General features: G+C 40.4%; 1 protein-coding gene across 2 annotated transcripts in view; it reads left to right on the forward strand.

Annotated features, from left to right (window-relative positions):
* Positions 1–13,604, forward strand: part of PLCB1 (phospholipase C beta 1) — an 895,755-nt gene that overhangs the window by 745,534 nt on the left and 136,617 nt on the right. Inside the window, exons 25-26 of one of the 2 annotated variants that reach the window (XM_040429862.1) lie at positions 513–575; positions 13,149–13,368. In XM_040429862.1, the coding sequence (XP_040285796.1) occupies positions 513–575; positions 13,149–13,368 (283 nt within the window). Of the gene's footprint in view, positions 1–512; positions 576–13,148; positions 13,373–13,604 lie in introns of both variants that reach the window. The other variant, XM_040429863.1, reaches the window with a different exon arrangement.

A 13,604-nucleotide genomic window follows, 5' to 3' on the forward strand; every position in this document is an offset into this window, starting at 1 on the left:
AAGCATTTAATAGAACAGGTTCTGTAGACATCTATGTGGAATCAGCTGACGACGGTGTAAAAAGAGTGCGCTTCTTCTTGGTACTGACATTGACCTGTAGGGCTGAGTTCACACTTGAGTTATTTGGTTAATTTTGGCCCCGTAACTGCCGAAATAAGTGAAGTGTCCAGTGATTCTAAGAGCGACACCTGTCATCTGCGTGTCATACTGACTCACAGTATTATTTCACTACCACAGCAGACTCCCTATGCGTGTTACTGCAAGGCACAGTGTTCTACACCTCTGCAGCCAGGAAATAGCTGTTTTTTAAGGTGATTCGCCGCAAATAAATTCGGATCGAAGAGATTTTTCCGAAAAATTCGGCAAACCGGCCGCATTTTGTTCATCTCTATTATCAATATATGTGCTAATTTTTGCCAGATGATTTCAAACTTTGGAATGATGTATTAATTTACTATGGGGGGCATTGATCCTGATTGAACATATATGAGAAAGTTATCTTTTTCTTCTAGGTTCTGTAAAAGTTCCTGCTAAAACTGCACCTGCTGAGGACCTCATAATGAGTGTTTTAACAGGTAAATTAAGCTCATATGGTAAAAAAAAAAAAATGCATGATTTGAATTCATCCCCAAGGGTACATGTTAAAGGACATCTGTCAGCAGATTTGTACCTATGTAACTCTCTGACCTGTTACACGTGCGCTTGGCTGCTGAAGGCATCTGTGTTAGTCCCATGTTCATATGTGCCTGCATTGCTGAAAAAATTGAAGTTTTAATATATGCAAATGAGCCCCTAGGAGCAACAGGGGTGTTGCCGTTACACCTAGAGGCTCTGCTCTACCACACTACCGCACCCTCTCAGATTTGATTGACAGGACCACGAAGTGATGAGGTTTTCACTACCTGGCCCTGTCAATCAAAGTGGAGAGGGTGCAGCAGTTGCAGAGAGAGCAGAACCTCTAGGTGTAATGGTAACGCCCCCATTGCTCCTAGAGGCTCATTTGCATAAATAAATTAAAAAAATCTCAGCAGTGCGGTCACATACGAACATGGATCTATAGGTACCAAATCACAACTTAAGCAAAGAAATTTTATACAAAATCACAGATGTTTTTATTGGTACAAAATAAAGTTGTGACCGCTGGCCACACAGACATTTAAGAACACTTAAAATGCCATACAGACCGCAGATATGTGGTAGTTACAATGATTATACGTAAAGTGGAAGTGCTAAGTTACTTTACAGCAAAAGAGATTGGTCAGTGCCTAACACAGAGTTTAAGTCCTGTCTATACTATATTAGAAAAGGTCAACACTGGACCGTAGACTAAAGGACCTGATACTCACATCAATTGCTCTAAACAAATAATAACATAACATAAATGAGAAAGCATACTGACCAAAACCTCTACCACAGCACAGACTGTCAGTGCTGTGGTAGAGGTTTTGGTCAGTATGCTTTCTCATTTATGTTATGTTATTATTTGTTTAGAGTAATTGATGTGAGTATCAGGTCCTTTAGTCTACGGTCCAGTGTTGACCTTTTCTAATATAGTATAGACAGGACTTAAACTCTGTGTTAGGCACTGACCAATCTCTTTTGCTGTAAAGTAACTTAGCACTTGCACTTTACGTATAATCATTGTAACTACCACATATCTGCGGTCTGTATGGCATTTTAAGTGTTCTTAAATGTCTGTGTGGCCAGCGGTCACAACTTTATTTTGTACCAATAAAAACATCTGTGATTTTGTATAAAATTTCTTTGCTTAAGTTGTGATTTGGTACCTATAGATCCATATATCTTTTATTGGTTTTGTAATGAGTGATTATGGATCACCTACTTTTTTGAAATAAGGAAACAGTGTTGGTTTATCTACATACGAACATGGGACCAAAACCAAGCGCACATGTAACAGGTCAACCAGTTTCATAGGTACAAATCTGCTGACAGATGCCCTTTAACTACTGAATGGTCATCTATATTACAGGCTGACTTGCATTTATATCTATAGCATTTAGAGGATATGTCATCTTGCTTGACTTGTCTGTTGTAGTTTTGCATATACACTTTGCTGCATCCAACAAGATGTTTGCTATCTTGTAAAGCGATGGCAAATCTCTAGGATATGCCATCACTCTATAATCAATGAGGGTACAACTTCTGCATTCGGTGCTGCAGGTCCATAATGGGTGTCCTGGGCACCACTGTGCAGGGGGAAAACAGTGAATGCCACACAGAACTAAACCAGTTCTACATCCTCATCATTTTATGGTTGAGGAGGACACAGATGTTGGACACTCACCAATCGTGAAGGGATGGAATATGTTAGCAATGTGCCATCACTTTACAAGATGGGAGTGATGCTTTTAACCCCACTTACCTCACTTTGGACGGTAGTCTGCCGTGCATGTATTCAAAATTGGGGTTGGCTCATACGTTCCTGTGTTTGAGTAACAGGAATCTATTAATGCCAGAAAAAGGAAGGAAAGAAAGCATGGATACATAACTAATGAAAAAGTGAGATCCACACGAAGAGCCTTCCTAGAAGAAATTTCACCACTGACATCTGTCCCTGTCCCCGTTGGGGCTCACAGTCTAGACAAATGAACACTAAGGACGACTTCATAGGAAGCCAATTAATATATCAGTATGTTTGTAGAGTACAGATGTAGCAGCTGCCAGATCAACATTTTCATACAATTTGCATTAGAAGTGCCACACTAAATCAATGTGTGCTGTGCGCTGTATTAAAGGGGTTGTCCCATTAAGCTTACTGGTACTTATTCCTTGGCCATATGTTCACCGTTTGAATGGAGCGGCAAACACTCATGCAGTTCTGCCACTTCATTCAACTCTATGGGACTGCTGCTCCATTCCTGGGCCCCTCGTTCTCATGATCAATGTGGGCCTCAGAGGTCAGAATCCCCCAGATCAGACACTTATCTTCTACCCTGTGGATAGGGGAAAGTTGTATTAATGGGACAACCCCTTTAATGCAGTGCTAAAAGTACAGATCTGTACATGCCATGGATCCTTTTGAATATGACTGACAATACTAGATCTCCACAGAAGACCTATAAAATCTAGCATTGTAACCTTCCAACTGCATTCACTGTTGGCCTGAATATATTAGCAGCTTTGCTTAGTAGATAAGTGACAACGCTAGATTTTCAAGCCCTTGTGGAGATCCAAAGTTGTCAGTCACATGCAGTAGAAGGATTGGTGGAATGTACTGGTGCTTCAATTTAGAGATTATAGATTTAGCAGAATTTAAGGTAATTCCTGGCACATTAACACACAAGTTTATTGCGTTGGCTCAGTTTAATAATGAGCAAAGCTTGTTACACTGTTGGGTTGACTGAGTTACACTGTCAACCATATTTTCAGTCCGTGTCCAATCCAAATTTTTTGCGGATTGCACATTCATTTCTATGTGGTCGCAATCCTTGTGCTGTCCACATCAGTGAGGCCGAGCTGCAGATTATAGAACATAATAGAAGTAGGGGGGCACTCTACTACCTGAACCAGTTGGACAAAAGTATTTATATAAATATAAAATTTATAAAAATTGTATTAAATAACATACATATAAATAATATAGTATCACTAGCTCGACCCAGTATTCTAATAATAAAAGTATTAAATAAATGAGAAAAAAATGTAATAAAAAAGAAAAAAAGAAAAAAAATCTGCGAAAGTAAAAACAGCTAAGTGTATATGAGGTAGCACATATTGCTACCTCATATACACTTAACAGTTTTTACTTTCGCTAATTTTATACTTTTTTTCCATTTTTATTTTTATTTAAAAAAATTCTCATTTATTTAATAATTTTATTATTAGAATACTGGGTCAACTTAGTGATACCATATTATTTATATGTATGTTATTTAATAAAATTTAGGCCCTGTGACTGCCCAAATAAGTGAAGTGTGCAGTACTGTATATAAATACTTTTGTCAAGCTGGTTCCAGGTAGTAGAGTGCCCCCCTACTTCTACTATTATCTTTATTTCTGCGACTTTGGGTGTGTCGAGGGGTGAGCACCACATCGGTACTTATCAGACTGTTTGAGCCACTATTCTCTTTTTTCCCTAGATTATAGAACATATCCTATTCTTGTCTGTTTTAAAGACGAGAACAGGCATTTTTTCAATGACAAAAAATTGATAGCTCACCTAAATAAAAAAATGAGAATATATATAAAAAAACTAAAAACTTTTTATATGCACTCGCAAAATATATCAGCACAGTATCATTGAGCTCCTGCACCTATCTGGTGCCTACAGATACAGAGAAAATATTATATATAATAATGGGCATGTAATCTAAACAAACATGTGCAGATGTGTTTTTAACCCCTTCCCGACCAGTGCCGTAATAGTACGGTACAGCGGGACGTGACTTGCCGCCCAGCGCAGTACTATTACGGAAGAGCTGCTCCCGCCCTATTAGCTGCAGGGGAGCGGCTGTTCCCGTTAGCCGGACCCCTGCTGTATGCGCCGGCATCAGTAAAAACACTGATGCTGGTGCATTAACCCCTTCTATACCGCAGTCAGCGCAGACGGCGACATAGAAGGGGTTTGCTGCGGGTGAGGGAGCCCATCGGGTCCCCGCGCTGCTGTGGGGGGACCTGATGGGTGAGAAGGCAGCTGATTTTGTGCAGAGGCTGCCCAATGCCTTGCACGACATCGGGACCTGCCTTCTACGGGTGCCCAGGAGATCCAGCCTCAGGCTGGGTATCATAGGCACCCTGTTAGTGTAATACTCTGTGTAATACACTAACAGGCAATGCATTACAATACAGATGTATTGTAATGCATTGCAGAGGGGATCAGACCCGCAAAAGTTTAAGTCAGAAATAAATTTTTAAAAAAGTAAAAAACTGTGTTTTTAATTAAAAAAAGTTTTATAATAAAAAATTGAAAAAAAAAAGAAAAACACATATATTAGGTATCGCCGCGTCCATAACGATTGGCTCTATAAATATATCACATGATTCACCCCGTCCGATAAACACCATAAAAAATAAAAACTGTGTCAAAAAGGCCATTTTTGTCACCTTACATCACAATAAGTGCAACACCAAGCGATCGAAAAGGTGTATGTCCCACAAAATTATGCCGTCACCTCATCCCGCAAAAAATGAGCCCCTACATAATAAAATCGCTCAAAAAATAAAAAAAACAATAGCACTCAGAATATGAGACACTAAAACAGGGATGGCCAACCTGAGGCTCTCCAGCTGTTGCAAAACTACAACTCCCAGCATGCCCAGACTGCTTACAGCTATCAGCCTGCAGCAGGGCATGGTGGGAGTTGTTGTTTTACAATAGCTGGAGAGCCACAGGTTGGCCATCCCTGCACTAAAACATCATTTTTTTGTGTCAAATATGCTATTATTGTGTTAAAAGTGAAATAAATAGAAAGAGTATACAAATTAGGTATTGCCGCATTGGTAACAACCTGCTCTATAAAAATACCACATGACCTAACCCCTCAGGTGAAAAACAGTGCCGAAAAGCCATTTTTTGTCACCTTACATCACAAAAATTGCAACACCAAGCGATTAAAAGGAGTATGCCCCCAAAATAGTACCAATCAAACCGCCACCTCATCCCGCATAAAAGGAGACCCTACCTAAGACAATCGGTCAAAAAATAAAAAAGCTATGGCTCTCAGACTATGGATACAGTAATAAAAAGAAAAAAGGTTCTCGCACTGCAATTTTTATTTCCGTAACAATATCAAGTGCAGACAAGTTAAAAAACAAGCAAATGTTTACGCATTTCGGAGACCTTCTCCTTAGTCGTTACGAGAAAAAATTGCAGTGCAGGCGCCTTTTTTATTTTTATCATTGAATTATCTAAGGACTTGCTGGTTGGATTCCGAGCACACGGGATAGGATATGCCGAAGAGGTGAGCTGGACAAACAAACTGTTTTATATGGATACACTAAAACATAATTTTTTTGGTTTAAATAAATAAAGAAGAAAAAGTATACATATTAGGTATTGCCACGTCTGTAACGATCTGCTTTATAAAAATATCAGATGACCGCTGGAAAAATAAATAAATAAAAACTGTGCCAAAATTACCAATTTTTCGGTCACCTTGCCCCATAAAGTGTATTAATGAATGATCAAAAAATTATATGTACCCAAAAATGGTACCAATAAAAACGTCAACTCTTCCTGCAAAAAAGCAAGCCCCTGCAGAAGACAATCAGCAGAAAAATAAAAAAAATATGGCTTTCAGAAAATGGAGACACAAAAACATATTTATTTTTCAAAAATGCTTTATTATGTAAAACTGAAACAAACAAACAAAGAAAGCAGACATTTTTGATATCATTGCGTCCGTAACAACCTGCTCTATAAAAATAGCACATGATCTACCCCGTCAGATGAATGTTTTAAAAAATAAAAAATAAAAACTGTGCCAAAACAGCCACTTTTTAGTTACCTTGGCTCACAAAAAATTTAATATAGAGCAATTAAAAATCATGTGCCCCAAAATAGTACCAATAAAACTGGCACCTTATCCCTTAGTTTCCAAAATGGGGTCACTTTTTTTGGAGTTTCTACTGTAAGGGTGCGTCAGGGAGGCTTAAAATGGGACATGGCATCTAAAAACTAGTCCAGCAAAATCTGCCTTCCAAAAACCATATGGCGTTCCTTTTATTCTGCGCCCTGCAGTGCGCCCTTACATCAGTTTACGACCACATGTGGGGTGTTTCTGTAAACCACAGAATCAGGGTAATAAATATTGAGTTTTGTTTGGCTGTTAACCCTCGATGTGTTAAAGAAAAAAATTGAATAAAATGGAAAATCTGCCAACAAAGTGAAATTTTGAAATTTCATCTCTATTTTCCTTTAATTCTTGTGGAACACCTAAAGGGTTAACAAAGTTTGTAAAATCAGTTTTTTGAGTAGCTTGAGGGGTTTAGTTTCTACAATGGTGGGGGGGGGGGTCACTATGTAAGCCCCACAAAGTGACTTCAGACCTGAACTGGTCCTTAAAAAGTGGGTTTTGGAAATTTTCTTAAAAATTTTAAGAATTGCTTCTAAAATTCTAAGCCTTCTAACGTCCTTTTACAAAATGATGCCAACATAAAGTAGACATATGGGGAATGTTAAGTAATAAATATTTATGAGGTATCACTTTCTGTTTTGAAAGCAGAGAAATAGAAATTTAGAAAATTGTGAATTTTTCATAATTGTTGGTAAATTTGTCTTTTTTTTTTATAAATAAAGGTGAAATATATTGACAAAAATTTATGACTGTCATTAAGTACAATGTGTCACAAGAAAACAATCTCAGAATGGCTTGAATAAGTAAAAGCGTTCCAAAGTTATTACTACATATAGTGACACATGTCAGATTTGAAAAAATTGGCCTGGGCAGGAAGGTGAAAACTGGCCTGGGGTAGAAAGGGTTAAAATAGAAATAAAAAAATAAGCAAATAACAAAATATTATTTAAATGGATGCCTAGATACATAAAAACACAATAGGTGTAATCTCATAAATGCGTAACTGCAGGACCCGCAGTTTGATAGACGAACTGGTAAGCCCCCAATATGAGATTACACCTATTTTTAATGTATCTACGCATCCATTTAAATAATATTTATTTATTAGCTTTTTTTTATTTATTTCTATATTAACCACCTCCCGACCGCCTAACGCACGGATGCGTCCGGAAGGTGGTTGATTCATTCCTCCTGGACGCATCCGTGCGTCATCTCGCGAGACGCGAGATTTCCTGTGAACGCGCGCACACAGGCGCGCGCGCTCACAGGAACGGAAGGTAAGAGAGTTGATCTCCAGCCTGCCAGCGGCGATCGTTCGCTGGCAGGCTGGAGATGTGATTTTTTTAACCCCTAACAGGTATATTAGACGCTGTTTTGATAACAGCGTCTAATATACCTGCTACCTGGTCCTCTGGTGGTCCCCTTTGTTTGGATCGACCACCAGAGGACACAGGTAGCTCAGTAAAGTAGCACCAAGCACCACTACACTACACTACACCCCCCCCCCGTCACTTATTAACCCCTTATTAGCACCTGATCACCCCATATAGACTCCCTGATCACCCCCCTGTCATTGATTACCCCCCTGTCATTGATCAACCCCCTGTAAAGCTCCATTCAGACGTCCGCATGATTTTTACGGATCCACTGATAGATGGATCGGATCCGCAAAACGCATCCGGACGTCTGAATGAAGCCTTACAGGGGCGTGATCAATGACTGTGGTTATCACCCCATATAGACTCCCTGATCACCCCCCTGTCATTGATTACACCCCTGTCATTGATTTCCCCCCTGTAAAGCTCCATTCAGACGTCCGCATGATTTTTACGGATCCACTGATAGATGGATCGGATCCGCAAAACGCATCCGGACGTCTGAATGAAGCCTTACAGGGGCGTGATCAATGACTGTGGTTATCACCCCATATAGACTCCCTGATCACCCCCCTGTCATTGATCACACCCCTGTCATTGATCACCCCCCTGTAAAGCTCCATTCAGACGTCCGCATGATTTTTACGGATGCACTGATAGATGGATCGGATCCGCAAAACGCATCCGGACGTCTGAATGAAGCCTTACAGGGGCATGATCAATGACTGTGGTGATCACCCCATATAGACTCCCTGATCACCCCCCTGTAAAGCTCCATTCAGATGTCCGCATGATTTTTACGGATGCACTGATAGATGGATCCGATCCGCAAAACGCATCCGGACGTCTGAATGAAGCCTTACAGGGGCATGATCAATGACTGTGGTGATCACCCCATATAGACTCCCTGATCACCCCCCTGTAAAGCTCCATTCAGATGTCCGCATGATTTTTACGGATGCACTAATAGATGGATCCGATCCGCAAAACGCATCCGGACGTCTGAATGAAGCCTTACAGGGGCGTGATCAATGACTGTGGTGATCACCCCATATAGACTCCCTGATCACCCCCCTGTCATTGATTACACCCCTGTAAAGCTCCATTCAGACGTCCGCATGATTTTTACGGATCCACTGATAGATGGATCGGATCCGCAAAACGCATCCGGACGTCTGAATGAAGCCTTACAGGGGCATGATCAATGACTGTGGTGATCACCCCATATAGACTCCCTGATCACCCCCCTGTCATTGATCACCCCCCCTGTCATTGATCACCCCCCCTGTCATTGATCACCCCCCCTGTCATTGATCACCCCCCCTGTCATTGATCACCCCCCCTGTCATTGATCACCCCCCTGTCATTGATCACCCCCCCTGTCATTGATCACCCCCCCTGTCATTGATCACCCCCCCTGTCATTGATCACCCCCCCTGTCATTGATCACCCCCCCTGTCATTGATCACCCCCCTGTCATTGATCACCCCTCTGTAAGGCTCCATTCAGACATTTTTTTGGCCCAAGTTAGCGGAATTATTTTTTTTTTTTCTTACAAAGTCTCATATTCCACTAACTTGTGTCAAAAAATAAAATCTCACATGAACTCATCATACCCCTCACGGAATCCAAATGCGTAAAATTTTTTAGACATTTATATTCCAGACTTCTTCTCACGCTTTAGGGCCCCTAGAATGCCAGGGCAGTATAAATACCCCACATGTGACCCCATTTCGGAAAGAAGACACCCCCAGGTATTCCGTGAGGGGCATATTGAGTCCATGAAAGATTGAAATTTTTGTCCCAAGTTAGCGGAACGGGAGACTTTGTGAGAAAAAAATTAAAAATATCAATTTCCGCTAACTTGTGCCAAAAATTTTTTTTTTCTATGAACTCGCCATGCCCCTCATTGAATACCTTGGGGTGTCTTCTTTCCAAAATGGGGTCACATGTGGGGTATTTATACTGCCCTGGCATTCTAGGGGCCCCAAAGCGTGAGAAGAAGTCTGGTATCCAAATGTCTAAAAATGCCCTCCTAAAAGGAATTTGGGCACCTTTGCGCATCTAGGCTGCAAAAAAGTGTCACACATCTGGTATCGCCGTACTCAGGAGAAGTTGGGGAATGTGTTTTGGGGTGTCATTTTACATATACCCATGCTGGGTGAGAGAAATATCTTGGTCAAATGCCAACTTTGTATAAAAAAATGGGAAAAGTTGTCTTTTGCCAAGATATTTCTCTCACCCAGCAAGGGTATATGTAAAATGACACCCCAAAACACATTCCCCAACTTCTCCTGAATACGGCGATACCACATGTGTGACACTTTTTTGCAGCCTAGGTGGGCAAAGGGGCCCATATTCCAAAGAGCACCTTTAGGATTTCACAGGTCATTTACCTACTTACCACACATTAGGGCCCCTGGAAAATGCCAGGGCAGTATAACTACCCCACAAGTGACCCCATTTTGGAAAGAAGACACCCCAAGGTATTCCGTGAGGGGCATGGCGAGTTCCTAGAATTTTTTATTTTTTGTCACAAGTTAGTGGAAAATGCTGATTTTTTTTTTTTTTTTTTTTTTTTTATACAAAGTCTCATATTCCACTAACTTGTGACAAAAAATAAAAACTTCCATGAACTCACTATGTCCATCAGCGAATACCTTGGGGTGTCTTCTTTCCAAAATGGGGTCACTTGTGGGGTAGTTATACTGCCCTGGCATTCTAGTGGCCCAAATGTGTGGTAAGGAGTTTGAAATCAAATTCTGTAATAAATGACCTGTGAAATCCGAAAGGTGCTCTTTGGAATATGGGCCCCTTTGCCCACCTAGGCTGCAAAAAAGTGTCACACATCTGGTATCTCCGTACTCAGGAGAAGGTGGGGAATGTGTTTTGGGGTGTCATTTTACATATACCCCTGCTGGGTGAGAGAAATATCTTGGCAAAAGACAACTTTTCCCATTTTTTTATACAAAGTTGGCATTTGACCAAGATATTTCTCTCACCCAGCATGGGTATATGTAAAAAGACACCCCAAAACACATTCCCCAACTTCTACTGAATACGGAGATACCAGATGTGTGACACTTTTTTGCAGCCTAGGTGGGCAAAGGGGCCCATATTCCAAAGAGCACCTTTCGGATTTCACAGGTCAATTTTTACAGAATTTGATTTCAAACTCCTTACCACACATTTGGGCCCCTAGAATGCCAGGGCAGTATAACTACCCCACAAGTGACCCCATTTTGGAAAGAAGAGACCCCAAGGTATTCGCTGATGGGCATAGTGAGTTCATGGAAGTTTTTATTTTTTGTCACAAGTTAGTGGAATATGAGACTTTGTATGAAAAAAAAAAAAAAAAAAAAAATCATCATTTTCCACTAACTTGTGACAAAAAATAAAAAATTCTAGGAACTCGCCATGCCCCTTACGGAATACCTTGGGGTGTCTTCTTTCCAAAATGGGGTCACTTGTGGGGTAGTTATACTGCCCTGGCATTCTAGGGGCCCAAATGTGTGGTAAGGAGTTTGAAATCAAATTCAGTAAAAAATGACGAGTGAAATCCGAAAGGTGCTCTTTGGAATATGGGCCCCTTTGCCCACCTAGGCTGCAAAAAAGTGTCACACATCTGGTATCTCCGTACTCAGGAGAAGGTGGGGAATGTGTTTTGGGGTGTCATTTTATATATACCCATGCTGGGTGAGAGAAATATCTTGGCAAAAGACAACTTTTCCCATTTTTTTATACAAAGTTGTCATTTGACCAAGATATTTATCTCACCCAGCATGGGTATATGTAAAAAGACACCCCAAAACACATTCCTCAACTTCTCCTGAGTACGGCAATACCAGATGTGTGACACTTTTTTGCAGCCTAGGTGGGCAAAGGGGCCCATATTCCAAAGAGCACCTTTCGGATTTCACAGGTCATTTTTTACTGAATTTGATTTCAAACTCCTTACCACACATTTGGGCCCCTAGAATGCCAGGGCAGTATAACTACCCCACAAGTGACCCCATTTTGGAAAGAAGAGACCCCAAGGTATTTCGTGATGGGCATAGTGAGTTCATAGAACTTTTTATTTTTTGTCACAAGTTAGTGGAATATGAGACTTTGTAAGAAAAAAAAAAAAAAAAAAAAAAATCATCATTTTCCGCTAACTTGTGACAAAAAATAAAAAGTTCTATGAACTCACTATGCCCATCAGCGAATACCTTAGGGTGTGTACTTTCAGAAATGGGGTCATTTGTGGGGTGTTTGTACTGTCTGGGCATTGTAGAACCTCAGGAAACATGACAGGTGCTCAGAAAGTCAGAGCTGCTTCAAAAAGCGGAAATTCACATTTTTGTACCATAGTTTGTAAACGCTATAACTTTTACCCAAACCATTTTTTTTCTACCCAAACATTTTTTTTTTATCAAAGACATGTAGAACTATAAATTTAGAGCAAAATTTCTATATGGATGTCGTTTTTTTTGCAAAATTTTACAACTGAAAGTGAAAAATGTCATTTTTTTGCAAAAAAAATCGTTAAATTTCGATTAATAACAAAAAAAGTAAAAATGTCAGCAGCAATGAAATACCACCAAATGAAAGCTCTATTAGTGAGAAGAAAAGGAGGTAAAATTCATTTGGGTGGTAAGTTGCATGACCGAGCAATAAACGGTGAAAGTAGTGTAGGTCAGAAGTGTAAAAAGTGGCCTGGTCTTTCAGGGTGTTTAAGCACTGGGGGCTGAGGTGGTTAAAAACACATCTGCACATGTTTGTTTTGAGCACCTGCCCATTATTATATATTTTTTCAATGAGCCCGCAGCAAAAAATATAGGGTGCACATAGACCACATCCACGATTTATGGACCACAAAATGGATATCGTTGTGTAGATTCCCCCTAATGCGTTAACCCTCTGATGTTGGTGCTTACTCAATCTGTAGTTCTCCTCCAGAGTAAAGAAAAACATCCCTCTGGTGCCACCTATAGGTAGCTACCCTGTAAGTCTATGTCGGACCCATTGATGAGTTTTGAAACTAGGGATAACAGGGATAACAGCCAAACCAGAGAGAGGCTCCTTAATGGGTATCTACTTATGTATGCACTCGAAAGCCAGTTTCTTCATTCTGGAGGACAGCTCATTTGTATATTTTTCCCAGGGAGCATTGCCTGAAAGTCTCCTTACACCAGCTAGATCTTCCGAAAGCATTCGTATAGTAAGAACTCTTAAGTATCTTTTTCTCTTGTAGAAGTGGAAGCTCAGACCATCGACGAACTGAAACAGCAAAAGTCCTTTGTTAAATTGCAGAAGAAACATTACAAGGAAATGAAGGATCTTGTAAAAAAGCACCATAAGAAAACCACTGACCTTATCAAGGAGCACACCACAAAGTATAATGAAATTCAAAACGATTACTTAAGGAGGCGGGCAATCCTGGAGAAGACAGCCAGAAGAGACAGCAAAAAAAAGTAAGTAAAGCCGGCAGTGACCAATAATCTGACAAGGAATCTGTGGAGATTGTGTTAGAAGATACTATGGTGGCAAAGTTGGGGTAATTCATTTCAGTTATGATGTCATATAATAAGTAAGCAGACCAGGAACCGGATGCTTGATTTGTCTTTAGGTCCAGCAAAAAACATATAATACGTATTTTGTAGTTTGATTGAAGGAGTCGTCTCACTTCAGCAAATGGCATGTATCATGT

Source organism: Bufo bufo, chromosome 4 (genome assembly GCF_905171765.1).
Source record: "Bufo bufo chromosome 4, aBufBuf1.1, whole genome shotgun sequence".
NCBI lineage: Eukaryota > Metazoa > Chordata > Amphibia > Anura > Bufonidae > Bufo > Bufo bufo.